A 22143-nucleotide genomic window follows, 5' to 3' on the forward strand; every position below is an offset into this window, starting at 1 on the left:
GGGGAGACTGGCCCCTCCGATGGTCTGGAACCCTGAGCTCCAGTCAGGGGTTAGGAATTTGGGTGATTACCTTTGGTTAACTCTAGAAGCAAATCTCACAAAGTCTACCCACAAAGCATCAGGTCCCCTAAACTGTTAGAATCCTTCTGAGTCAGTGACTTCCTGAAACTATACAGTAAGCATTCTTTCCTCCATGTGTACGCATGTTTAACGTACTTTTGCTCTAAAAAGACAAAAAGTAGAACAGTGTTTCCATGGGGTTAGGGGACAGGGGAATGCGGAGTTGCTGCATGATGGATACAGAGTTTCAGTCTGGAAAAATGAAAATATTATTCAAGCAGATGATGGACGATGGTGATGGTTGTACAACAGTATGAATGTGCTTCAAGCCACTGAACTGTACAGGTACAAATAGTAAAGCTGGGATGTTGGCATGCGCCTGTAGTCCCAGCTACTCAGGAGGCTGAGGCGGAAGGATCACTTGAGCCAGAGGTTTGAGACTGTAGCGCACTATGATTCTGCCTGTGAGTAACCATTGCATTCCAGCTCAGGCAGTGTAGCAAGAGTGCATCTCTGAAAAAAAAAAAAAAAAATGTTAACATCGTAAATGTAATGTTAATATATTTCACTACAATTGCAGAGATAGATAAATATAGATAGATACAGATTTGCAACCTAAACTCAGTATCCTAGGGTAGCAGTGATGTGCTGGAGATTCCAACATGCCAAAGTCAGAGCTCCTGTGTATTCTCATAGTCCATCATGCAAAATAAATAAAGTGAATTCTTTAGTTAAAAAGAGAGAAATTTTTTTTAATCTTTTGGCACTAGGAAATTTGGAATAACCATCTTTCCCCATCTTACCCTGTTGTCCTTGGCCAAGACCACACAACTTTTCCCCCACCTCCTAGTGGAGCTCCCTCAGCCGGGTGGAGTGCAGTGGCACGATCTCAGCTCACTGCAACCTCTGCCCCCTGGGTTCAAGCAATTCTCTTGCCTCAGCCTCCCAAGTAGCTGGGACTATAGGCACGTGCCACCATGCCCGGCTGATTTTTTGTATTAGTAGAGACGGGGTTTCACTTTGTTAGCCAGGATGGTCTCGATCTCCTGACCTCATGATCTGCCCGCCGTGGCCTCCCAAAGTGCTGGAGTTACAGGCATGAGCCACCACGTTCAGCCCCAGCTCTTTCTGACACCCCATTTGAGACCTTCTGCCCCCCTCCAATGCAACTGGGGGTTTCCAACAGAAACATTTTCTTATAGAAACATCCAAGGGCCCACCTGAGCTAGAGGAGTAATTAAGGTTCTGCTCGTTCCTTAGCATATTATTTTAAGAGAGAAAACACTAAAGTTGGAATCTGAAGACTTGAGACCTTGGTTCACGTTGCCAGGGAGCAAAACCGCCTTCCCTTACTACCCCTCAGTTTCCCCAGCAGTGAAGCAGGCAGGATTATTTTACTGTCTCCCTCTTGGGCGTGTTCTCTTGGTTCACTGAATGACATCTATAAAAATAAGCTTTGGAGAGATGGAGCCTGTATTTAGCATGCTTGTTTTCTCTGCTAACGACTGACAAAGTTTATTGAGAAGCCATTTATTGCCATAGGAGCAAAGCAAAGTCCCTACCCTAGTTTCGCATTTGTAGAATAAAGGCAGTTCGCTTCCTTTGGTTTTGCTGGTACATGCCCTGGATTTATGCAGGGACAATGATGTGGTTTAATCAGGCTGGGGCATTGTAGCATTCTGTGAAACCAGGGCACAACACACAAAGGCTAGGGCACATGGCAGCGTCGGGGTGCGGAGGGTGAGCTAATGACCCGCCACAGGGACTTTCGAAAGAAACACCCAACAGCATTTTTATTATATCTCGTAGGTTCTTTCTGGTTAAAAAGAGAAAGGTCTGGGTGGTGGTAGACATGCTGTTTTTATAGACAGGGCTTGGTTGGAGGAATGTGCTGAACTCAGAGGCTGTTGCTTTTTGTCTTCTCAGATGGAAACATTGCCAGTGAAGACAGCTCCCTCTCAGATGCCCTTGTTCTTGAGGATGGTAGGTTGATGCATTTCCTCCCCACAAACTTGGAACCCCCAAGTGCCTTGGAAGGGGGCACAAGGTCTCAAATGGGGCATCAGAAAGAGAAAGCCTGGCTGAGGGAGCTCCACTAGGAGGTGGAGGGAGGTGCTAAGTAAACGGAGATGAATTTAGATAGTCTGGGGATTGCCCTGTGTAAAGACACTAGCCAGGCCAAAAGGCAGCTGGGCTCCCAGCAAGCTCTCTCAGTTCCCAGTATCCACCTGTTTGGTTGGGAGTGGGTAGGTGCTGCATTAACCCATGTGTATTGGAATGTTAGAATTTCCTGTGGCCCAGACGTAAGTTCATCAGTGAGTGATGCTTTACTTTTTTAGAAGCCAAAACCTTTTTTTTTTTTTTTGAGACAGGGTTTCACACTGTCACCCAGGCTGGCGTGCAGTGATGTGATCTTGGCTCACTGCAACCTCTGCCTCCTGGGCTCAGGTGATTCTTCCACCTCAGCCTCCCAAGTAGCTGGGAATACAGCATGCCACCACACCCTGCTAATTTTTGTATTTTTTTATAGAATCGGGGTTTTGCCATGTTTGCTGATGGGCTCAAGTGACCCACCCAGCTCGGCCTCCCAAAGTGCTGGGGGGGATTACAGACATGAGCCACCACACTCGGCCCAAAACCACATTTTTAGACAGAGAATCTCAATACTATGCATAGCTTCCTTTTGAGTATTCATGGTATCTGGAGGAAAAGGGTAGAAATTGATTTAGATCACAAATCAAAGACTGAAACCCACTAGGAGGGTCTAAGGATCATGGGAAGAAATGGAATAAACCCTCTGTTGCTTCCCAGGACAAGAGTGAAAGTAAGAGGGGAGACATCCTGGCAGACGCACGGTCAGGCTGGAAAACTGTCTTCTTACTTTCCATTGAACTCTTAAATCTGGAAGTTAGCAGGATATTTTCTTGGGAAATTCTTAGAAAAACAGAACCGATCCCTCCCCGAAACCCCACCACCACCCTATGTAGGGGAAGTAAGAATTGCAAACCCAGAACCATCTGAGAATACTCCTGTGGCTGTTGAACCGTCACACTGGGAGGCAAGTGCGTTAATTATGTGGAAATACATTAAGTGGCAGTTAATTTTTTTGCCCTGTAGGGAAACCTCAGGCAGACAGTGATAAGTGGCTGTTCAGATGGAAAACAGAAAAGGTCCACACTAGTCATAGTAATCATGATAATTGCAATAATAATAATGATTACTCTTGATGTGGGGAAAGTCTGGCGGGTTATTTACCCAGTCACCTTGGCTGTGCTGTTAGAAATCACATTGGAATATTTTTGTCTGTTTCATTACATAGGCGGGGCAGGGGGCTATGGGGCTACAAGGAAACGGGGGGGCTTGAGCATCAGAGATCCCAGCCCTACGGCTGGCCTGAGTACCCCAGTCTCTCCTGGAAAGGGAACAAGAAAGACTGAGAGAGATTCCTTGGTAATAGAGTGGTGCCCTGAGCAAGAGGTGATGTCAGTAGGTAATTTTGAGGTATCATTCAAGGTGCCAGCTTCTCCCCATGTTCCAGATCCAGACCCTGGACTTCCTCACAGGTGTCATCACATCATTTTACACCCCATGGTCCCATTGCAGGCTCTTTTTTCTGGGGATCCTTCCTTTACTGATTTGAGGGCAAAGGAGGAGTAGGTGCAAAGTGGGTGAACACGGCTGGGGGACTGAGAATGAGGCTGTGAGAGGAATCACTGAAAATGGATGTAGGGGCAAGTGAAAGGTAGTTGGTTGTTTTTAAGGTCTGCTTCTGTCCACTATTGCCCTCCAGCTCCCATCTCTGCCTTCCCCATGAAGTCTAAATCATTCTCTCCTTTCTCTTCTCAATGCTGATCTCCAGCCTAGAGTCCTCGTTTATCCCCCTCCAGTCTTTCTCCCTTCCTTTCTAGTTTTAGAATGCTGCCTGGTGAATACTTGTAAAACAGGACTTTTCACCCTGATGCATCTGTGCTTAAGACATTGCAGAGTTATCCTGTGGCTTTTCAGAATCTCAGCTCCTTAGCTCGGAATTCAAGGCCCCCATCAGCCGGGCTCTTGATGCTCACAGTGCACACAAAAGGCAGCTGTGCTGACCAGAGCGCCTCCCTCAATCTCCCGCTCCTCCTCCCCAGCCCCTGCCGGGCCGGATGTGCCTGTAACCTGGTATCCTGCCCTTGGGGCCTCCACACTTTGGTTCAAGCCCTTGGTTCCTCCTCCTCTTTGCCTGGCCACTGCTCAAGCCCCTTCAAGACCAGCCTCTCCCACAGGACCTTCTAGTCTCACTGAATTTGCTTTTTCTGAAAGTCCTCTAGCACACTGACTGTGAGAGCATTCCTTTCCTGGAGGCAGGGACTCATTTATTCATACTTAATCTTTGTAGCTAATCTTCTTAAGGCAGTTTCAAAATCATACAGGAACAGATTAAAAGAGAATATACACAGCTCTGGGGAAAAAAGCACAGAGTAGACACCCCTGACCCACCCGGCAGGGATTTACAATGGACAGATAGACCTTCATTCATTTTTTTTCACTCCAACCAATGTTTATCAAGCGCCTACTGCGTGTTGGCTGTCATTTACAGCACTGAGGATCTAGCAGCAGATGAAACAGACAAAACTCTCCTGGAACTCAGACCCTCCCAAAGTGAATTAGATGCTTAGTGTTTGTTGAAAGACAACTTACTCTGGAGCAGTAACTACATTTTGCTGTTTGGTGTGAAGCAGTCATTTGTCGGTGCTATTTAATGACGTTCAGACTTCTCTCCATTCATGTCAAATCAAAAGTGAGGCATCTCATTTCCCATGCGGTCCCGCCTGCAGTGGGGGTTTGGTTTGCCTGGTTTGGTTTGACTCGTCTTGACTTGTCTTGGCGACTGGGGAAGAGTCCCAGGGTTTCTCATTACAGGAGTGAAGGAAAGGTGTGGGTTTGGCTGTGTGGCTCCAAGGTGGGGGTGAGGGGCTGGACGGGGGGGGCTCTGTCGCAGCCTGTGGAAAGGATGACCGGGGCTCAGTTCCTCTCTTCCTGTCTTTGTGCAGAAGACTCTCAGGTTACCAGCACAATATCCCCCCTACATTCTCCTCACAAGGGACTCCCTCCTCGGCCACCCTCGCACAACAGGCCCCCTCCTCCCCAGTCCCTGGAGGGACTCCGGCAGATGCACTATCACCGCAACGACTATGACAAGTCCCCCATCAAGCCCAAGATGTGGAGTGAGTCCTCTTTAGATGAGCCCTATGAGAAGGTCAAGAAACGCTCCTCTCACAGCCATTCCAGGTGAGCTGGGTCGTGAATGAGGCCAGAGGAGGCCTCTGTCCATGCTTTGGAAGAATCAAAGGGCTGTCCCAAGTAGCATCCATGATGACAAAATCCCCGTCAACCTAGTTCCTCCCTCCGGAGTTTGCCTTTCACGGGGCTGTGCTCACAGCACCCTCTGCTGATGACCCTGTTGAGGTACAGATTTGTGATTTAAAGGGAAATCTGGCGTTTGGCCCACAATCAACGTGATGGCAGATGGCTTGAATGTTGTTAAATTCCAGAGGAATTAATTAGGAGATCTCAGGCAGCACTACTGCAAAATGTCAAGTTGAAGTCCACTGGTAGCAACTGCAGAGTGGTTCAGAACTCCACCCCCTCACCCAGCAGAATTCTCCAGCCAAGCAGCTATAATCCAAGCTCATTACCAGGCCGACCTTGGAGGGAGGGTTTTTTTTTTTTGAAGGCATTTGGGGTCTGCTTCTCTGCTTTTCTCATTTCCTTTAGTCACCCTACTGAGCTCCAAGGGGGTGCCACAACAGGTCAATATTTGTTTCTTGGAAAACAAAAATTGTAAGGGCAGGACAGTCACACTGCCTGATAAAAAGAAGGCTGACCAGGGTCTTCGTCTCATATTGCCTAGGGGTTGGGGGGGTTCAGGGACCAGGATGCCTACCCACTGCTGGGGAAAGGCTGAGAACACAGCAGAGGTCTGACCGAGCGAGGTGAGAGTCATTGGCGAGCTTTCCCCATACTGGGATCAATGTCCTGAACTAGCCAGCACCCATCCCCTGCCACCCCCCCCCCCCAAGGTGCTGTCTGTCTGGCAGTGACCACATGGCCTCCTTGGCTTTGCAGCAGCCACAAGCGCTTCCCCAGCACAGGAAGCTGTGCAGAAGCAGGCGGAGGAAGCAACTCCTTGCAGAACAGCCCCATCCGTGGCCTCCCGCACTGGAACTCACAGTCCAGCATGCCGTCCACGCCAGACCTGCGGGTCCGGAGTCCCCACTATGTCCATTCCACAAGGTGAGTCCGCCCGGCCTTCGGGCCACCTCCCTGCTCAAACCAGACCTTCCTTTTTAAAATTGGGCATTGCCAGCCCCCAGCTGGCCCAAATAATGGATAAGCTGCAGTCAAACCTGAACCCAGGAGGATAAATGAAGCAGAATAAAAAACCTGGCTGGCAGCAGTCAACGCCGTTAGCCAAGAGACCCATGCAGAGGGCACTTGGAGTCAGCCAGAGAATCGCCAGGCTCCTGGAGACAGGGAGCATGGAAAGTTTCCTAATCAAAGCAGAGGTAGCAGAGGCTAGCTGGGTTAGCATGGGAAGAGCTGGGATGGGGTGATCGCTAATCAGTAGTCCTCTTATATCTTTCTACGGAGGCCTAAATTTATACTGGACTTCCTTTAGTGCCTCAAAGTGTAAATTCATAAAGAGCAAAAGAGCCAGGCAAAAATGAGCCTTCAGTGAGTCACAACTTCTTTTTCTAAAAAGAAGCAAACCAGATCACCACGGGCCATGTGATGGGGGCTTTCAGCTCCCTTCTGAGTGGCAGTCAGAAGTGGGGCTTACCTCTTCCTGTGCTTGGCCAGTGGGGCCACTGAATTTCACATGCAGTCCCAGCATCGGGCAATGTCATCTGCCGTGTGATACTGTCTCGCTCTTCCCTGAGTCCTCAGTGGACTCAAATGAGCAGAATGAATTATAGATAAAGTAATGGTGTGGTGAGTATCTGTATCATTCATTTTTTAATTAGTTCATTTGCCACCAAACTTCTATTTCCCAGTTTTCACAGGAAAAGGGAGTCTATTTATATGGATTTTGTGACAGGATTCGGTTAAACTGTAGGACTGTTCTTTGATCTGATCTGTAAATATGGACATTTCATCTGGTTTGTGTTTTGCCTTTTTTTAAAATAGAGACTCCCAGGCTGGAGTGCAGTGGTTTGATCAAAGCTTACTGCAGCCTCCAGCGATCCTCGCTTCTCAGCCTCCTGACTGGCTAGAACCACTGGTGTACAATACTACACCCAGCTAATTTTCCAAGTTTTTTTTTTTTTTTTTTTTTTTTTTTTTTTTTTTTTTTTTTTTTTTTTTTTTAAAGAGACAAGGTCTCACTATGTTGCCTAGGGTGGTCTCAAATTCCCAGGCTCAAGCAATTCTTCAGCCTCCTGAAGCCCTGGGATCACAGGCCTGAGCCACCGCGCCCAGCCCTGTCTGGTTTAACATGATACTGGAGTCATAATAGAATCATTTCCACTTTAAAAAAAAAAAAAAAAAAGCCTCAGAAATGGAAATACTTCTTTGAGTCCTAGCTTCGGTCCCATTTCCCACTGGGAATCAAGGTAGAGATCCCAGGTTCGCCTCCCGAAAAGGACAGTTCCATTCACCTGGAAACAGCAGGCAGTTCCCGGATCCCCGGGACAACCCTGCTGAGGGAGACTTTGGCTTGCTGGGCTGGGGTCTGAGCCCGCGTGGAGGCCCCCATTGCCCTCCTCGGGACCCCCTCCTCCCCCGGCCCACCCCCTACTTCCCACCCCCAGACCAACCTGGGACGTCTTCTGGCAGGTCGGTGGACATCAGCCCCACGCGACTGCACAGCCTCGCACTGCACTTTAGGCACCGGAGCTCCAGCCTGGAGTCCCAGGGCAAGCTCCTGGGCTCGGAGAACGACACCGGGAGCCCCGACTTCTACACCCCGCGGACTCGTAGCAGCAACGGCTCGGACCCCATGGACGACTGCTCGTCGTGCACCAGCCACTCGAGCTCGGAGCACTACTACCCAGCGCAGATGAACGCCAACTACTCCACGCTGGCCGAGGACTCGCCGTCCAAGGCGCGCCAGCGGCAGCGGCAGCGACAGCGGGTGGCGGGCGCGCTGGGCTCGGCCAGTTCAGGCAGCATGCCCAACCTGGCTGCACGTGGGGGCGCGGGGGGCGCAGGGGGCGCGGGGGGCGGCGTGTACCTGCACAGCCAGAGCCAGCCCAGCTCGCAGTACCGCATCAAGGAGTACCCGCTGTACATCGAGGGCGGTGCCACGCCCGTGGTGGTGCGCAGCCTGGAGAGCGACCAGGAGGGCCACTACAGCGTCAAGGCCCAGTTCAAGACCTCCAACTCCTACACGGCGGGCGGCCTGTTCAAGGAGAGCTGGCGCGGCGGCGGCAGCGGCGGCGACGAGGGCGACACGGGCCGCCTGACGCCATCGCGATCGCAGATCCTGCGGACTCCGTCGCTGGGCCGCGAGGGCTCCCACGACAAGGGCGCAGGCCGCGCCGCAGTGTCGGATGAGCTGCGCCAGTGGTACCAGCGTTCCACCGCCTCACACAAGGAGCACAGCCGCCTGTCACACACCAGCTCCACCTCCTCGGACAGCGGCTCGCAGTACAGCACCTCCTCCCAGAGCACCTTCGTGGCGCACAGCAGGGTCACCAGGATGCCCCAGATGTGCAAGGCCACGTCAGGTGAGAAGGGGAGTCCGGGCACTCACGGGAAGGCCTGGGTGGGATCTGCTCCTGGTGTTCAGGGCTATTGCCGGAAGGTACCCTTACAGCTGGGTGCAGTGAGGAACCAGTCATTCACTCCCGGAACCCTGCTGTCAGCTGCGGTAGACTTGAGGCCTGTGCTGACTCCCCTCCCCAATTGCACCCTAACCGGGCACCTGACCCTCCGGGGGGCACTAGGCCAGCTCTCCCACTTCAGCTTCCTTAGTCAAAGTCTAAACCATCTCTTCCATCCAAGAAAGATAAGTAACGTCTCCAGCTTTATCCAACCAAAGGTGCGCCTTTACCCTAGTGAGGAGAGGATCCCAGTAAGTGAGAGCCCATAGCTGTAGCTTGCAAAGGAAGCGGGGTTGGGGATGCGCTTGGGTCAATCCTAGAGATTGGGCCAGTGTCTCCCCAGGGAGGGGCAGACTGGCTGATAAACAGAGGGCCGGGCGTGCATCTGACAGAATTTCTCACTGCTCCTGGCTTCCCATTTCAATGATGATATGGCATAGCCACACACTAATTTTAGTTAAGTGTCTTCAATATCCTTGATATTATGCCTGAAAATTTCCATAATCTAAGGTTAAGGTTTACCTTATATTCTTGTACTCCACAGCATTGTGCAGTATTGAATCAAGTTTAAAAAAAAAAAAAAGTAGAAACCAACCATTCCCTTATGAAGTTATTTAATAACAGTGTCAGTGACGACCAGCACTGAGCAGTTGCCTCGCGCTCTGGTCTCAGCACTCATAAAAGGGAGAATGAGAACAGAAATGGTTAACACTAAGAATAAAATGAGAGTCAGAAGCCAATGGGAGGAGCTCTGAGTCAGGAATTTGACAAAGATCAGGGGAAACAGAGTGACCTGAAAGGTAATGGGGGGTTCATCTTGGGGGAACTGTAGGACATTCTTGGTGGCTGGAGACAGCAGGGAAAGAGGCAGAAGCTGACTGCCCAAGTGAGCCAGGCTCCTGCCTTCTGTTCCCATATCCCTGTTGTTGGCCAAATGACAAGCTCCAGAGATCAGGCAGTCGTGGGAGTTCCATGGACTTCAAGGTCCTGGAACCTTCCTTATATTCCTCCTTCATCTGTAAAACAGCACAGTGAAATTTGCCATTGACTCCCCAGGAACATCTTGAGCACAATCATCTGTGACCCTATTAGATAAAGAACCAGCAATTTCTAAGAGTGTTTATGTTCTATCAAAATTGCAGCACTTGTCTAGTAGATTTGCTTTATGTAAGGAGATTAGGTAGATCTTTTGGAACATACTTTAGACTAAAATTTTTAAAAAGCTGTATCTGAAGTTTACTGATGGAAAAGATTCCATCCCCAAGAAAGCAAAGGATGCGTTTAAGTAGGATTGACGTCCTACTAAATCTGCCTGCATCAGTAAATGCCTAGCAGTCAGGTTTGGATGAGCTATTAAAAGTCCTGCTTTTTTCCAAACGCACTACAGTAGCAATGATAGTAATGAAACGGCAGAGAGCGCAGGCTCTAAGAACCTTTCTGGGTGCACTGTCTTCACAATGGAGAGAAACAGGCCCTTCCTGTATGAGCTCTGCTCAGGTGTTGTCTCACTCAAAGGACATAGGGGCATCAGGTTCTTTGCTGCTGCAGAAGCGGTCACCATCCCTATGGCCACTCTGTGATGGCAAAGTGGGGACCTAGGATCCCAGGTCAGCTTGGCTCAGAAGGAAGGTGCATGGTAGTGGGGAGAAAATGCAATTGGTGGGATGCAGAGGTTGTGGGGTCGGCGGGGGGGGGGGGCATGCAGATGGTTCCCCACTGTGACCTTGCCATAGGGAGGCTGAAACCCTGCCATGGGGTCCTTTCCAGCATTCCTGGACAGGGTGACCTCTGGCCACTGGGTTGGTGTCGGCCAGCAAGTCACAAGCCCCTTCACCTGTGTCTGATCCCTGTCTTCTCTTTGCCTTTGTTGCACCACCTGCATCCAGCTGCCTTACCTCAAAGCCAGAGAAGCTCAACACCCTCAAGTGAAATTGGAGCCACCCCCCCAAGTAGCCCCCACCACATCCTAACCTGGCAGACTGGGTGAGTTCTCCTTCCAGGCCTTTGGCCTGGTTCTTATTCCATGTTCTTCACTGTGTCAGCTCCAAAGAGTGTCACAGACGTTCAGATCCTAGTGATATAAGGGTAAGACAGTAAACTGACAATGAGGGTTCATCACTGGGAAGTGTCTTCAAGAGAAGTCCCATGATCTGCTGTCACCTCTGCCTACTCCTTTCCCTGGCTGTGCCTGTACAGAGGTGAACTGTCTGTGTTCTCTTAAAGTAGGCGGTGGTCCTTGGGATGTGGGGAGATGGAAGCAGGAAGGGGGACTGTGCTGCTCGGGTCACATTTCCAGGTAGCATTTGATTTCGGTTCAGATTATACCCAGGCCAACTCAAAATGCCCAGCAAGAATGTCAGGAGGAGAGAGCGAGCTGATTAACTGAGAGGCAGGTGACATCTGCTGTCTTAGGGTGTCTCAGGGTGCAAGAAAAAAGGCTCTGTCCTGGCCAAGCACTTGTTCTTTATCAGCACACAAAGGAGATCAGGTGCCCTGAAGCCTTTCAGTGGAGGCTACAGGCAGCAAAATAAATGAAACCAAAAGGCAGCTTGATAGCTTTATATGTTTGCATAGAGCATTATAATGTTGTGGCCAGTGAGATTGTTCTGACCGACTAGAGGGTCTGGCAGACACAGGTAACCTGCCTGGCCCTTCAGCAGCTGCCTCTTCTGTTGCCCGAGATATGGTCTCTAAGTAGATGTTAGGTTCTGTCAACATCTATTGGTTAGAGGAGTAACAAGTCCCCTTCCTCAGTTTGTCGGTGCATCGGGGGATGTCTGGAAAAATCTGACAACTGTGAGTTGAATCATGAGAGAAGCACAATTCCAGAATGGACTCCACTGCCTGCCTTTCAGGCTCTCATACTTGGAGTCTCACTCTGTTGCCCAGGCTGGAGTGCAGTGGTACAATCTCGGCTCACTGCAACCTCCGCAGTTCGTGATTCTCCTGCCTCAGCCTCCCGAGTAGCTGGGATTACAAGCGTGCACCACCATGCCTGGCTAACTTTTAGTAGAGAAGGGGTTTCACCATGTTGGCAAGGCTGGTCTCGAATTTCTGACCTCAGGTGATCTGCCCACCTCGGATTCCCAAATTGCTGGGATTACAGGTTCCTGGCCAACATTTTTGTTCCTACAAGTTTGTCTGTAGCAATTTTACACCAGGTTTTCTGGCACATTGATTTTTGGCAAGAAAGAAAGGGTCCTAACAAACATTTATCGAGTGCTTGCTATGTACTCAAAGGCTGGGAGCAGCTTCTAACACATATGAGCTTATATAATCCTCACCACACCCTAGCAAGGGAAATACCCAGATGTTTTAGTTTCATAGCTAAGACTCAGGAAAAATAAGTGCCTGGCCTACCATCGGACAGCTGGAGGGAGGTGGAATTCTAGCCCTGCCCTCTGTGACCTCAAACCCTGTCTTTATCCACTACACCAGTGGTTCTTAAGTGTGGTCCCAAAGCAGCAGCATGAGTGAGCCTCACCTGGGATCTTGTCAGAAATGCAAATTCTCGGACTCTCCTGTACCTAAAAATCCAAAATTCTGGGGGTGGATCCCAGCAGTCTACCGTCTAATAAGCCCTCCAGGTAATGCTGCCACACGCTCAAGTTTGACAGTCACTGAACGATCCCATGCTGCCTCTGATTCTTTTTCAAATAAGGGAAACGGGAGCCACCAGCTTGGTGCTGTGCCCACTCCTACTTCTCCGTCCGTTGGGCACTGGCTGCCCCTCTGTCCTTACTATAGATCACTCAGATACCACCCACACCCCAGCTCTCACCTGTGTGGCCAGGCCGCCTCTATAAGGTTTAGGGTCTAAGAGTCTCAGTAAGATTAATTCATTAAAGGAGGACACATCTTTCGTATATGTAATACATACCTCCACTGACTAAACCACCTCCTTTAAATATGAAACTTCAGATCGCAAGATCCCTCTCTAGAGCTTCCAAATTTTCTGAATCATGCCCAATGTCACCAGATCCAAATATATGATTGTATTATTTCACTGGCAGCAAGCTCTGAAATGTACAAGCACTCCTCAGGGTCCTGTGCACTTAAGATGGTCTTGAAACTTGCCTATTTCACCATCTACAACTAGTGGGGACTCAAGACAAATTTGAAACAAAAGAGCTATTTTGGTTCTTGACATAAACTGTAAACTGTTTGCTATGATGTGATAAGAAATGAGGCCATGAGTAAAAAGTACCAAAGAGGGCCCAGCCCTCCTACCAAACTAGGTCTTGACTCAGTTATGGGGACTGAAAGCTCTGCATGGCTTGGCGCTAACTCGCGTGTCTAATCAGGGGCCTTTCCGATGTATTAATAAGCTACTAATCGTGTCTGTGTCAGTTCCTCTCTGTAACATGACCTCTCTTCTCTTCCTCCTTCTGCTTTCCTTTGTTCAGAGAAGCAACAGAAAACTCACCCATTCTGGATGGGTCTGAGTCTCCACCTCACCAAAGTACTGATGAATAGAGGTACCGTAAGGGGAATTTGCTTCCTACTGCCCATGAGTCTGTGTTCCCACAGGTGCTGCCTACATGTTGTTGCTTTTCTTTATCTCACCATTTCCACAACGAGGCATCTGAATGCTGTATTTATGCCATATTTCTAGATACATGGGGATCTCTATGTTTAGATGAAGGTTCTTGCATCCTATGTTAGATATTGTAAACACTACTTGGCAGAAAAGACCCCCAAAGTATGTTTTGTTTTGAGATAGAGTCTTGTTCTATCTCCCAGGCTGGGGTGCAGTGGCGCAATCTTGGCTTACTGCAACCTCTGCCTCCCAGGTTCAAGCGATTCTCCTGCCTCCCTAGTACCTACAGACACGCGCCCAGCTAATTTTTGTATTTTTAGTAGAGACGAGGTTTTGCCGTATTGGCCAGGCTAGTCTCAAACTCCTGTCCTTAAGTGATCCGCACGCCTGGCCCCAAAGTATGTTTCAGGGTCACCATGTTCTACCTACATTCTTCAATCCAAAGCCAGCATTTTGATCTCTACCACCATCACCTGGGAGCTCATTAGAAAGCTCGACCCTGGGCACCACCCTGGCCTACTGAACCTGATGTGCATTTAACAAGATTCCTGAGTAAATCAATGCACGTTGAAATTTGCAAAGCACGGGGGCAGAAAACCTGTGTACCACCTGGTCTGGTTCCTAGCCCTGGGGCCCTTACTACAGTCTGACTGGGACACTAGGCATTGAAATCCAATTGCCTATCAGGAGATATATGAGGGGCATGAGAAACTGCCACACTTATGTATTAAGTGCTCTAAGACTTAGACACAAAGGCCTCTGGTGGGAGGAGGAGGGAGGCTTAGACAGGTGGAGATGGAGAGAGATCATTCCAAGTGCAGAGACGAGGGTGAAGGGTGGTGAACAGTAGAGTCTCGTTTTGCTGTAGAAAAAAAAATATTGACTTGAAAAGTAGGTTAGGACAGTATGAACAAATTAGGCACTGGAAGGAAGGTGGACTTCCAACCCCATCAACCACATGCCAGAAAAAAAGAAGAGGATGATGTCATGAGTCAACATTTTTGAAGGAGGGAGAATGGCCTTTTTCTCCCCCGGGATGGGGGAGCTGATCATCTGTTCAAGGTGATGGAGGTAGGGATGATAGCCAGAACGTGAGAATTAACCAGGGTTGAAAGAGCTGCTGTGGGAATGTAGGCAAGTCTGCTTGAAATACCTCCACACATACAGAGTGCATGCTTATGCAGACATGTGCACATGCATGGACACAGACTGAGCGGCAGCCCCTTCCCAGACCAGGTAAGACAGACAGATGGGTCTACAGGGCCTCGTCACCCATCCTCTGGCCTGTGACCAACTGTGGGACTATTCAACAACCCAAGTATGTGTCACCAGTTGGTTTTGTAAGTGAAACCATGTTTCTCAAATATGACTAAGCTATGAAGAGAAAGGACTGCTGAAATATACATTGACAGTAATAATTCAGTTTGAAATTCCTCATTCTTAGCAGCCTTACTTCCCTATGCCAAGCAGTTATAAATCACAAACTCCAGTGAGATGTGGGTGAATTTGCCGTCTGTCTGGTATCAGAGGGCCCTTGCTTAGCGAGTACCCTTTGCAGGCCACACACCTCTGAGCATAGCCCTGGGAAAGGGCATTCTTGCAGTGAAAAGTCCCCATAGGCACAGGATATCGCAGATTCTGAAGTCACCGCTTCTGTGACCCAGGGTGCCCAGGTCAAAGCCAGTCTTGTGGGTCATAGCTGAGAGGGCATGCCTAGATCCTCATCCTGCCCTGGCTCAGGTTCCAGTGAATGACTAACTTCGGTTTACTACGGCAACTATTTAGTGGTCCCATTTGTGTTATTCGTGAAGAATAAATGCTTCCTAAATGGTCTCTTGTTAATTTTGCTTTCACAGCACACGGCATTCCTTAACTATTACCATAAAATTGAATTTGTACTGAGAGACAAAGGCTTAGCTCAGCAGCCACAACAAGGTTTCTTCCCCAAACCTAAGAGACCAACACAGGAAGCAACATTTATAGCTTTAAAAATACCTTGGCTGGGCGTGGTGGCTCACGTCTGTAATCCCAACTGCACGGGAGGCTGAGGCAGTACAATCGCTTAAACCTGAGAGGCGGAGGTTGCAATAAGCCGAGATCTCACCACTGCACTCCAGCATGGGTGACAAAGAGCAAAACTAAACAAACAAACAAAAAAAAACCTTACATACTTCAATAACAATGGGGAAGCACTAAGAAAACGTCGCAAGTTTGGAAAAATAAAACTTCTTCTCCGGCTTCATTTTCGGTTTTTTCTTTTATTCCTTTAGTGTATAAATTTTAATTTGGAAAAAAAATGTACATGTCGGACTACTCACAGCCTTTTCCGGACTGTTGCAAGTTCCACCCTTCTCAGAGGCAGGAGCAGGCCAGTGGTTTCCATACTGAGGCCTCTCTGGGAGCCGCCTGGGAATCAAACCGCCATTCCAGCATCTCCCATCCCACCCCATCATCCAGATCTCAATGCTTTCTCGTATTTGGATTCTGTGACCCAGAAGCCTCCATGATGAAATGCAGGAGAGCAGCATGGGCCAGCCAAGAGCTAGGCTCTTCATGTACCAAATCAACCACCCCAAGAACCCTTACCCTCATCTGCCTTATGCAGACGTCGCTGCTTTGAACTCGGTGGTCTTTCCTTGAGCCTTTATGATCAATACATAGTGGACTTTTAATCCCCCTGAAGCAGGTTATATTGTCACAAAAGTACTTGGTATTTGTGATACAATTATTACTCAACTTTTTCTTTAGGATCCAACATACAAGAGAGTCAACTACATTTTATAATATTAGCTTGAGAGTATTTTTCAAAGTATGCCCTGTGGGTGTTAATAGGTGATACTGTTCCAGAAGTTCTGGGTCAAACAGCATAATAATGCAGGACTTCTCGGAACCTTTAATATATGTCTCACATACATTTCAGGCCTCTGAAAGGCAGAGTCCTCAAACTTATCCATGGAACCTTTTTTCCCCTCAGAGCATCTCACAGGATGCTTTGAGAAACACTGGCTAAAGTGGTTCCTTAGACCTCACGAAGCCTCCTAGGGAATTTTTGTCCCAAACAGACGCAGATCGTGCTTGTGTTAGAAACAAGAATTACATCAACAGTTCAAGAAACTACTTAAATGTGCCAGTATTCATTAGCTTCATATGAAAACAAACTCAATTCAACAAGCATAAGCAAATAAGAGCACATACCGGCTGATGTCACTGGAGCCCAGGGTGGCTGGGTCTCATTCCATCTCTAGCTCTGCTTCTTCCACCTGTTAACTTCGTTCTTAGGAGGAAATGACATCCTTGTGGTTTCAAAGCTGCTCAGGCATGTGGCCATCTTTGAACCAGGAACTGTGATCAGGGGACTCTCATTGGCCCGGCCCTGTTGGTTTCCTCGTCCCCTGATCCCCGTGGGAGCGAGGATGGAACCGTGGTAGAGAGCACCACCAAGATCACATGGAGTTAGGGAGGGATTGTCCCCCTGGAGGGCCCAGCCACTTCTCCCCTTAGAAGTTTTCCAGTTATTCAGGCACAATTGCAGAAGTAGCTGAGTCAGGGTGGACAGTGTGCAGGACAGGTGTCCCAGGATCATCCACTTACCACCTACACGTAGTAATACCCATGGCCAGTGTCATCATCTAAGGCCTTTTGTTACTTTGCTTGTGAAGCTGGTTTATTTCTGGTGCTCCAAGCACAGGACTCTCATTAAAATCCGCCGGCATGTGCACAGATGCCTTGGCATTTTCAGCTTTCATGCTTTTTTTTTTTTAAGGCCAGGTGAGAAACATTCACAACATCCAGTTGTTCCTGGAGAAGTTAGCAAATGAAACAGAAAATGATATGACTGATGGTTCTCAATCATGAAGCTGTGTTTGGTATTGAAATGCTCCTAAAACTCACCCACCGTGAACTACGCTGGGTTCACGTAGGGTCACTTCCTGTCACCCATCCCTGACCACTCCCCTAGCACTACCCATGGGGAGATCAGTTGCCAGAGAGGGATTCAAAGGGCTCATTCAGGATCACTGGAGAGACACTTTTTCCTAATCATGATCCCTAGTAATGACTATTGGCATCCACGTATCTATGATCGTTTCTTAAGATTGACTTCTACCCAACCTAGATGGTGATACCTACCTAAAATATGTTTTAAAAAAAGCCTTTTATTTTCTTTAGACTTTTCTACATATTTCAAATGAACACAGTTTTATAATCACAAAACAATACATATTACTTAGAATAAAGCAAAGTCAGCATTGATTTCTTTAAAACTTTTAAAACACAATTCAAAATACCACCGCAGTTTCACTATAGTGAAACTTCACATTTCAAATGGTCTTCTGGGACAGAATATAAATTTCCTAGTGACACCTGTTTTGCCCTGGGGTCTCACAGAGCTGTGGTGTGGAAAAAGACACCTGAGGATAACAGCGCAGGGGTTCTGGCTTTGGCTGCATCTGAGAATCACCTGGTGGGGAGCTTTGACAGCCCCAGCGCTCACACACCCCAGACCGTAATAGGCCTGCGTCTCCCCACAGAGGGGCCCAGGCATGTGTATTTCTGGGAGTTCCCCGGTGCTCCGCGGATGCAGCCACACTCATGAACCACTGCACTGAGTGTTACTTTCCATCTTCCTCCTTTACAGGAGGCCCCTTTGTGTGTATTTGGAGGGTCTTTGGGGGCCCTCTGTACACACCGCACTGTGGAGGGTCTCAGGCCTCACTGCTCTGTACAGGAACGACACGTGATTAGCACAGAGCCGGGTCAAGCTGAACGCGTCCTCCTCCACTAACTGTCTCGTCTCCTTTCTTGGGCCTCCTGCAGGAGCTACAATGATAGCTGTTTCCTGGATTCCTCCCTCTATCCAGAACTAGCTGACGTCCAGTGGTACGGGCAGGAAAAAGCCAAGCCCGGAACCCTCGTGTGAGCCAGCCCGGCCTAATCTGACCGCCTCAACGCCATTCTGAGATCACCTCACTGCCTCTCATTTGCCTTACCCAGACGCACCGTCACCCTGCACCAGCTTCGGCCCTCAGCACTTTTTTTCTCCTGTCTCCACATTCCCTCCCCTTTGAAAACCTGACTGAGGAGACATTCTGGAAGGTTCCGGTCCCACTGTGTGTCCCCTGGCTCTCTTACCCATAGAGAGCCAGACACCAATCCTCAATGGCACCTTGGTGGCTTCCCCCTGCCATGACAGCCCCTAGGCCAGGAATCATCAAGGGGGCCGGCTGGCATCCAATTCCTGCGGACAAGTCGTGCTGGGAGAGAACCGGAAAGGGGACTTGAGTTACAGGGTGACCCAGAAAGACGACTCAGCTGTGTCCAGCCTGCCACCCACAGGTCAACCAAGCACTTCACCAAGAGGAGGCCTTGTGGCATATTGAGTTTACACCTGAAATATTCCTTGAGGAGACAGCTTGTGGGGAGTGGCTGTGGGGGAGGGGGGATAAGAAAGCAAGCTCTCGACACCAGAGATGCATCGGAGGACCACGATCAGTTCTGTGCAGCCAAAGATTAACAAAAACACAAAAAATTAAGAGGGGCCAAGAGGAAGACATTCTTTCTGCAAGGAAATTGCTTTTAAATTCTGAACTGCTACCACACACAAGTGAAGGTCAGCCCTGTGTACACTGGTGCCCTCTCCAGCCTTCTCCCTTCATGGTCCACTTCTCTCTCTGTAGAAAGCCTGAGACACTAACCCAATGCAACGGTGAAGACGAGGGACTCTGGGCTGGCATTGCTGACTCACAGTCGCCATCCGTCTGGACACGAAGAGAGACCCGTGGGAGCCGTGGAGGGTACTGTTAGCCCCAGTCCAAGCAGGGGGTTCAGCCAAGCCCAAGACTCAGAGCTGCTTTCCTTTCAGGATCTGTAGTAAACATAAGGTGATAATGGCCAAAAGTGGTTCTCTCTCATTAAAACAACCAGTAAAAGCATATCCTGTTTTTTTTGCACAAGGTGTTTCATTTTCTTTTTTTATGGGAAACCAAGGGAAAAGCACATTGCGATCCATTCAGTGTTTAACTGTCGTGGCTCATTCTCTGTTTGTTAGCAGTTGTGTGACAAAAGAGCTCAGATCCGACTTCTCCTGTGTGTCACTTACTCCAAGAACCCAACGATGCCCTTAGGTAGAAAGATTTGACTCATGTGTCTACTAGCCAACAGGCAGAGCAGGGGTGAAAAAAAAATTGCAGCTCCCAAAGGGCCCATGTGTCTACATCATCAGTTACTGTCATGCACCACAGTTGTGTGCAGACACCAAAAGAGGAGGAAAAAGGAAGAAAAGGTAACGTGTGGGAGCTGCACGTTTACATGTGTTTTGAGCTGTGCTTCAAACACAACTGGAAAGCCATCAATCTTCAAAGGCCTCAAAACTACTTTTATAATAACTAACAAGTGCACAACCTTAGTTGGGTTATTCAAGATGGCACAAAAAGGTTTCCGCAGAGGTGGTATGCTGTGCTTTTAGCGCAAGTGGTGGGGGGGTGGGGGGTGGTATTTTTTCTCTAATGACTTCCTATTGGAAAGGCATTTGACAGCCAGGGACAGGAGCCAGGGTGGGGTAGTTTTGTGGGAAAGCAGAACTGAAGTTAGCTTTAACATCAAAGTAACAGAAAAATCTTCGTTTTTCATGTATGTGGAATCCAAGAATAATCATAGGCTCTACCAGACCAGGAGGGTAAGGAAGGACATTAAGACAAAATAAATACTCACGGTGTTCCTCTGCTGCAGCATGGAGACCACTGAGTTGGGCTGGGGCACTCACACCTGGCTGGGGCCTGCCCAGGACAAGGCGGACCGTGGCCTCCTCCACCAAGTCTCTGTAGACGATTCAGGGCCTGCTTTTCCCAGCTCCATGCATGGCTGGACTGGTGATTGCAGCTTACAGAAGGGATCAATATTCCCAGGACACTTTAGGTGTCCACCTGCGGGATAAACAGAAATCGGTTATATTATTAAATGATTCTAGGGATTCACGGGGGGATATTTTTGCTGCTTTTATTTTCATGGTCAGAGCGACAAAGAGCAGGGATTTTTCTCCCTTTCACATTCAGAAACGTTATACATTGGGCCATTTTTCGTTCTCTCAAAGAAGATTCATGAATAATCAGACTGAACTGTGTGCAAGAGGAAAAGTCAAAAGGGTAACAGAAAGTGATGAGGTTACACGTTACAGGTTCCACACCATGCATAGTAGTGTGAAATCTAGTCTGGAGAAAACTGGATCAAGATTCTAACCCAGTTGAGAAGCAAGGAATGAGAGGCAAAAAGTCTAAAAACTTGGGTTATGTTTTCAATTTGGGGGACAGAGAAAAACGGAGTGGGAGCAGGAATTACAGTTCCAACAAACATCAGGATAGTCTGGTAGTCAAGACAGATATTAAGTAAAACAGGTTTTACTGTTTCGCTGAGTTCAGTTAATACAAAATGTACATAAAGCGTTAGTCCTTTGAGGCTGACATGATTAATGATCAGTGTGGTGGGAAACGATGTAGTTACTGTACACAAGCACTTGCAAACTCTTTATATATCCCTATTTCTTTAAAACAAAATAAGGTGAAATGCGAAGTCCCTGGTCTGATATAAAGCCCCTACTGGATTCTTCGGATGCATATAAGAAATTGCCTATTTCAGCCAGAAGACTGGTGGAAACACATACATCAGACTATGTTGTGAGCCAGGTTGATTTTTTATTTTATTATATGCAGGTGAGTGTTGAATCTGTTAAAATTCCAATTTGTTTTCATTCAGTATTAGTTTAGTTCTAAATATAGCAAACCCCATCCAGGTGCTATCAGACGACCAGTTACTGCTTAGTTAACTAGGTGTAAAGTTTTACATATACATTCATGTCAATAGTTTATTAAGAGTTGTGTAAAATGGACTCTAGTTTAATAATGGGGGGAAAAGAGATTAGGTTGCTCCTGAAACTGACTGTAGAGCATGTAAAATGATTTTACTGGATTCTGTTCAACTGTAATCAATGAAAAAGATGTACGTTGTAGACAAAGTTGCAGAATCAAAAAAGAAATCTGCTTTTAATTTATTCTTTTTGTATTAAGAATTTGTATAGTACCTTTACATTTTGCAAAACAGTGTTGTCAACACTTATTAAAGCATTTTCAAAATGAAAAGATCCCAGCTGCCTCCTGGAGATTTTGTTCCTTTGTCAGAGATAAATGCCTGCGTGTGCTCCAGGAATCTGGAATTCAGGTGCTTTTGTCCTCAGTGGGGCTCCTTTATTAAGGTCAGTCTATGGATGGTATTTTTATGGGCTTGCTAGATGATACAGAGCAGCTTTATTTGATCAGCAGAGGCGAAATCCCTCTTATTCTAGTTTCCTTTTGTTAACTGTAGAAGACAATATTGTCTAAATCATGTATTCCTCCTACTACAAAAAAGGACTTGAGATTAGAGGTCAGTCCTTGGCAGGATACTATCTCTGTTCTCTGCAAACAGCTGCCCATGTGTAATATGTGTCAGCTTGAGTACCATCCCTGCAGGACAGTCCACAGCAGAAGGAACACTGAAGGAAGCTAGGCTTTAAGGGTCATCCTTAGTCTCTCCATGCTGTCCCTTGGTTCCACGTAAGATGCAGAGGGTCACTCACACAGGCTGCTCATCCTCTCTGTGACTATCATTGATCCTCTATGCTCACACTGCAGCTCAAACCCTGTCACTCAGTCTAAATCATGCCACCACAGCAAGTACCTACCGGGACTGCAAGTACAAAGAGCCCCT

General features: G+C 48.1%; 1 protein-coding gene and 1 long non-coding RNA gene across 13 annotated transcripts in view; one reads left to right on the plus strand and one right to left on the minus strand.

Moving 5' to 3' along the window:
* Nucleotides 1-21538, plus strand: part of FRMD4A (FERM domain containing 4A) — a 679547-nt gene extending 658009 nt beyond the window's left edge. For 7 of the 11 annotated variants that reach the window (XM_017529827.2, XM_037739021.1, XM_037739020.1 and 4 more), the window contains 6 exons: nt 1987-2043; nt 5094-5331; nt 6169-6336; nt 7879-8771; nt 10754-10850; nt 18223-21538. In XM_017529827.2, coding sequence (XP_017385316.1) covers nt 1987-2043; nt 5094-5331; nt 6169-6336; nt 7879-8771; nt 10754-10850; nt 18223-18325 — 1556 coding nt within the window. In that variant the 3' untranslated portion in view covers nt 18326-21538. Of the gene's footprint in view, nt 1-1986; nt 2044-5093; nt 5332-6168; nt 6337-7878; nt 8772-10753; nt 10851-13273; nt 13382-13413; nt 13645-18222 lie in introns of those variants that run through there. The other 4 variants (XM_017529828.2, XM_017529825.2, XM_017529832.2 and 1 more) reach the window with 2 other exon arrangements.
* On the minus strand, nt 8768-20193 carry LOC108305258. 2 transcript variants are annotated; one of them, XR_005200473.1, is made up of 4 exons: nt 20116-20193; nt 16603-17205; nt 10839-10938; nt 8768-9952 (listed from the first exon to the last, which is right to left on the minus strand). It is a non-coding gene; the product is annotated as an uncharacterized LOC108305258 (long non-coding RNA). The 2 variants fall into 2 exon arrangements; XR_001825632.2 differs by lacking the exons at nt 16603-17205; nt 20116-20193 and adding an exon at nt 15403-15460.
* Nucleotides 21539-22143: the final 605 nt, after the last annotated feature.

This window comes from Cebus imitator, unplaced genomic scaffold (genome assembly GCF_001604975.1).
Source record: "Cebus imitator isolate Cc_AM_T3 unplaced genomic scaffold, Cebus_imitator-1.0 Scaffold61, whole genome shotgun sequence".
Taxonomy (NCBI): Eukaryota; Metazoa; Chordata; class Mammalia; order Primates; family Cebidae; genus Cebus; species Cebus imitator.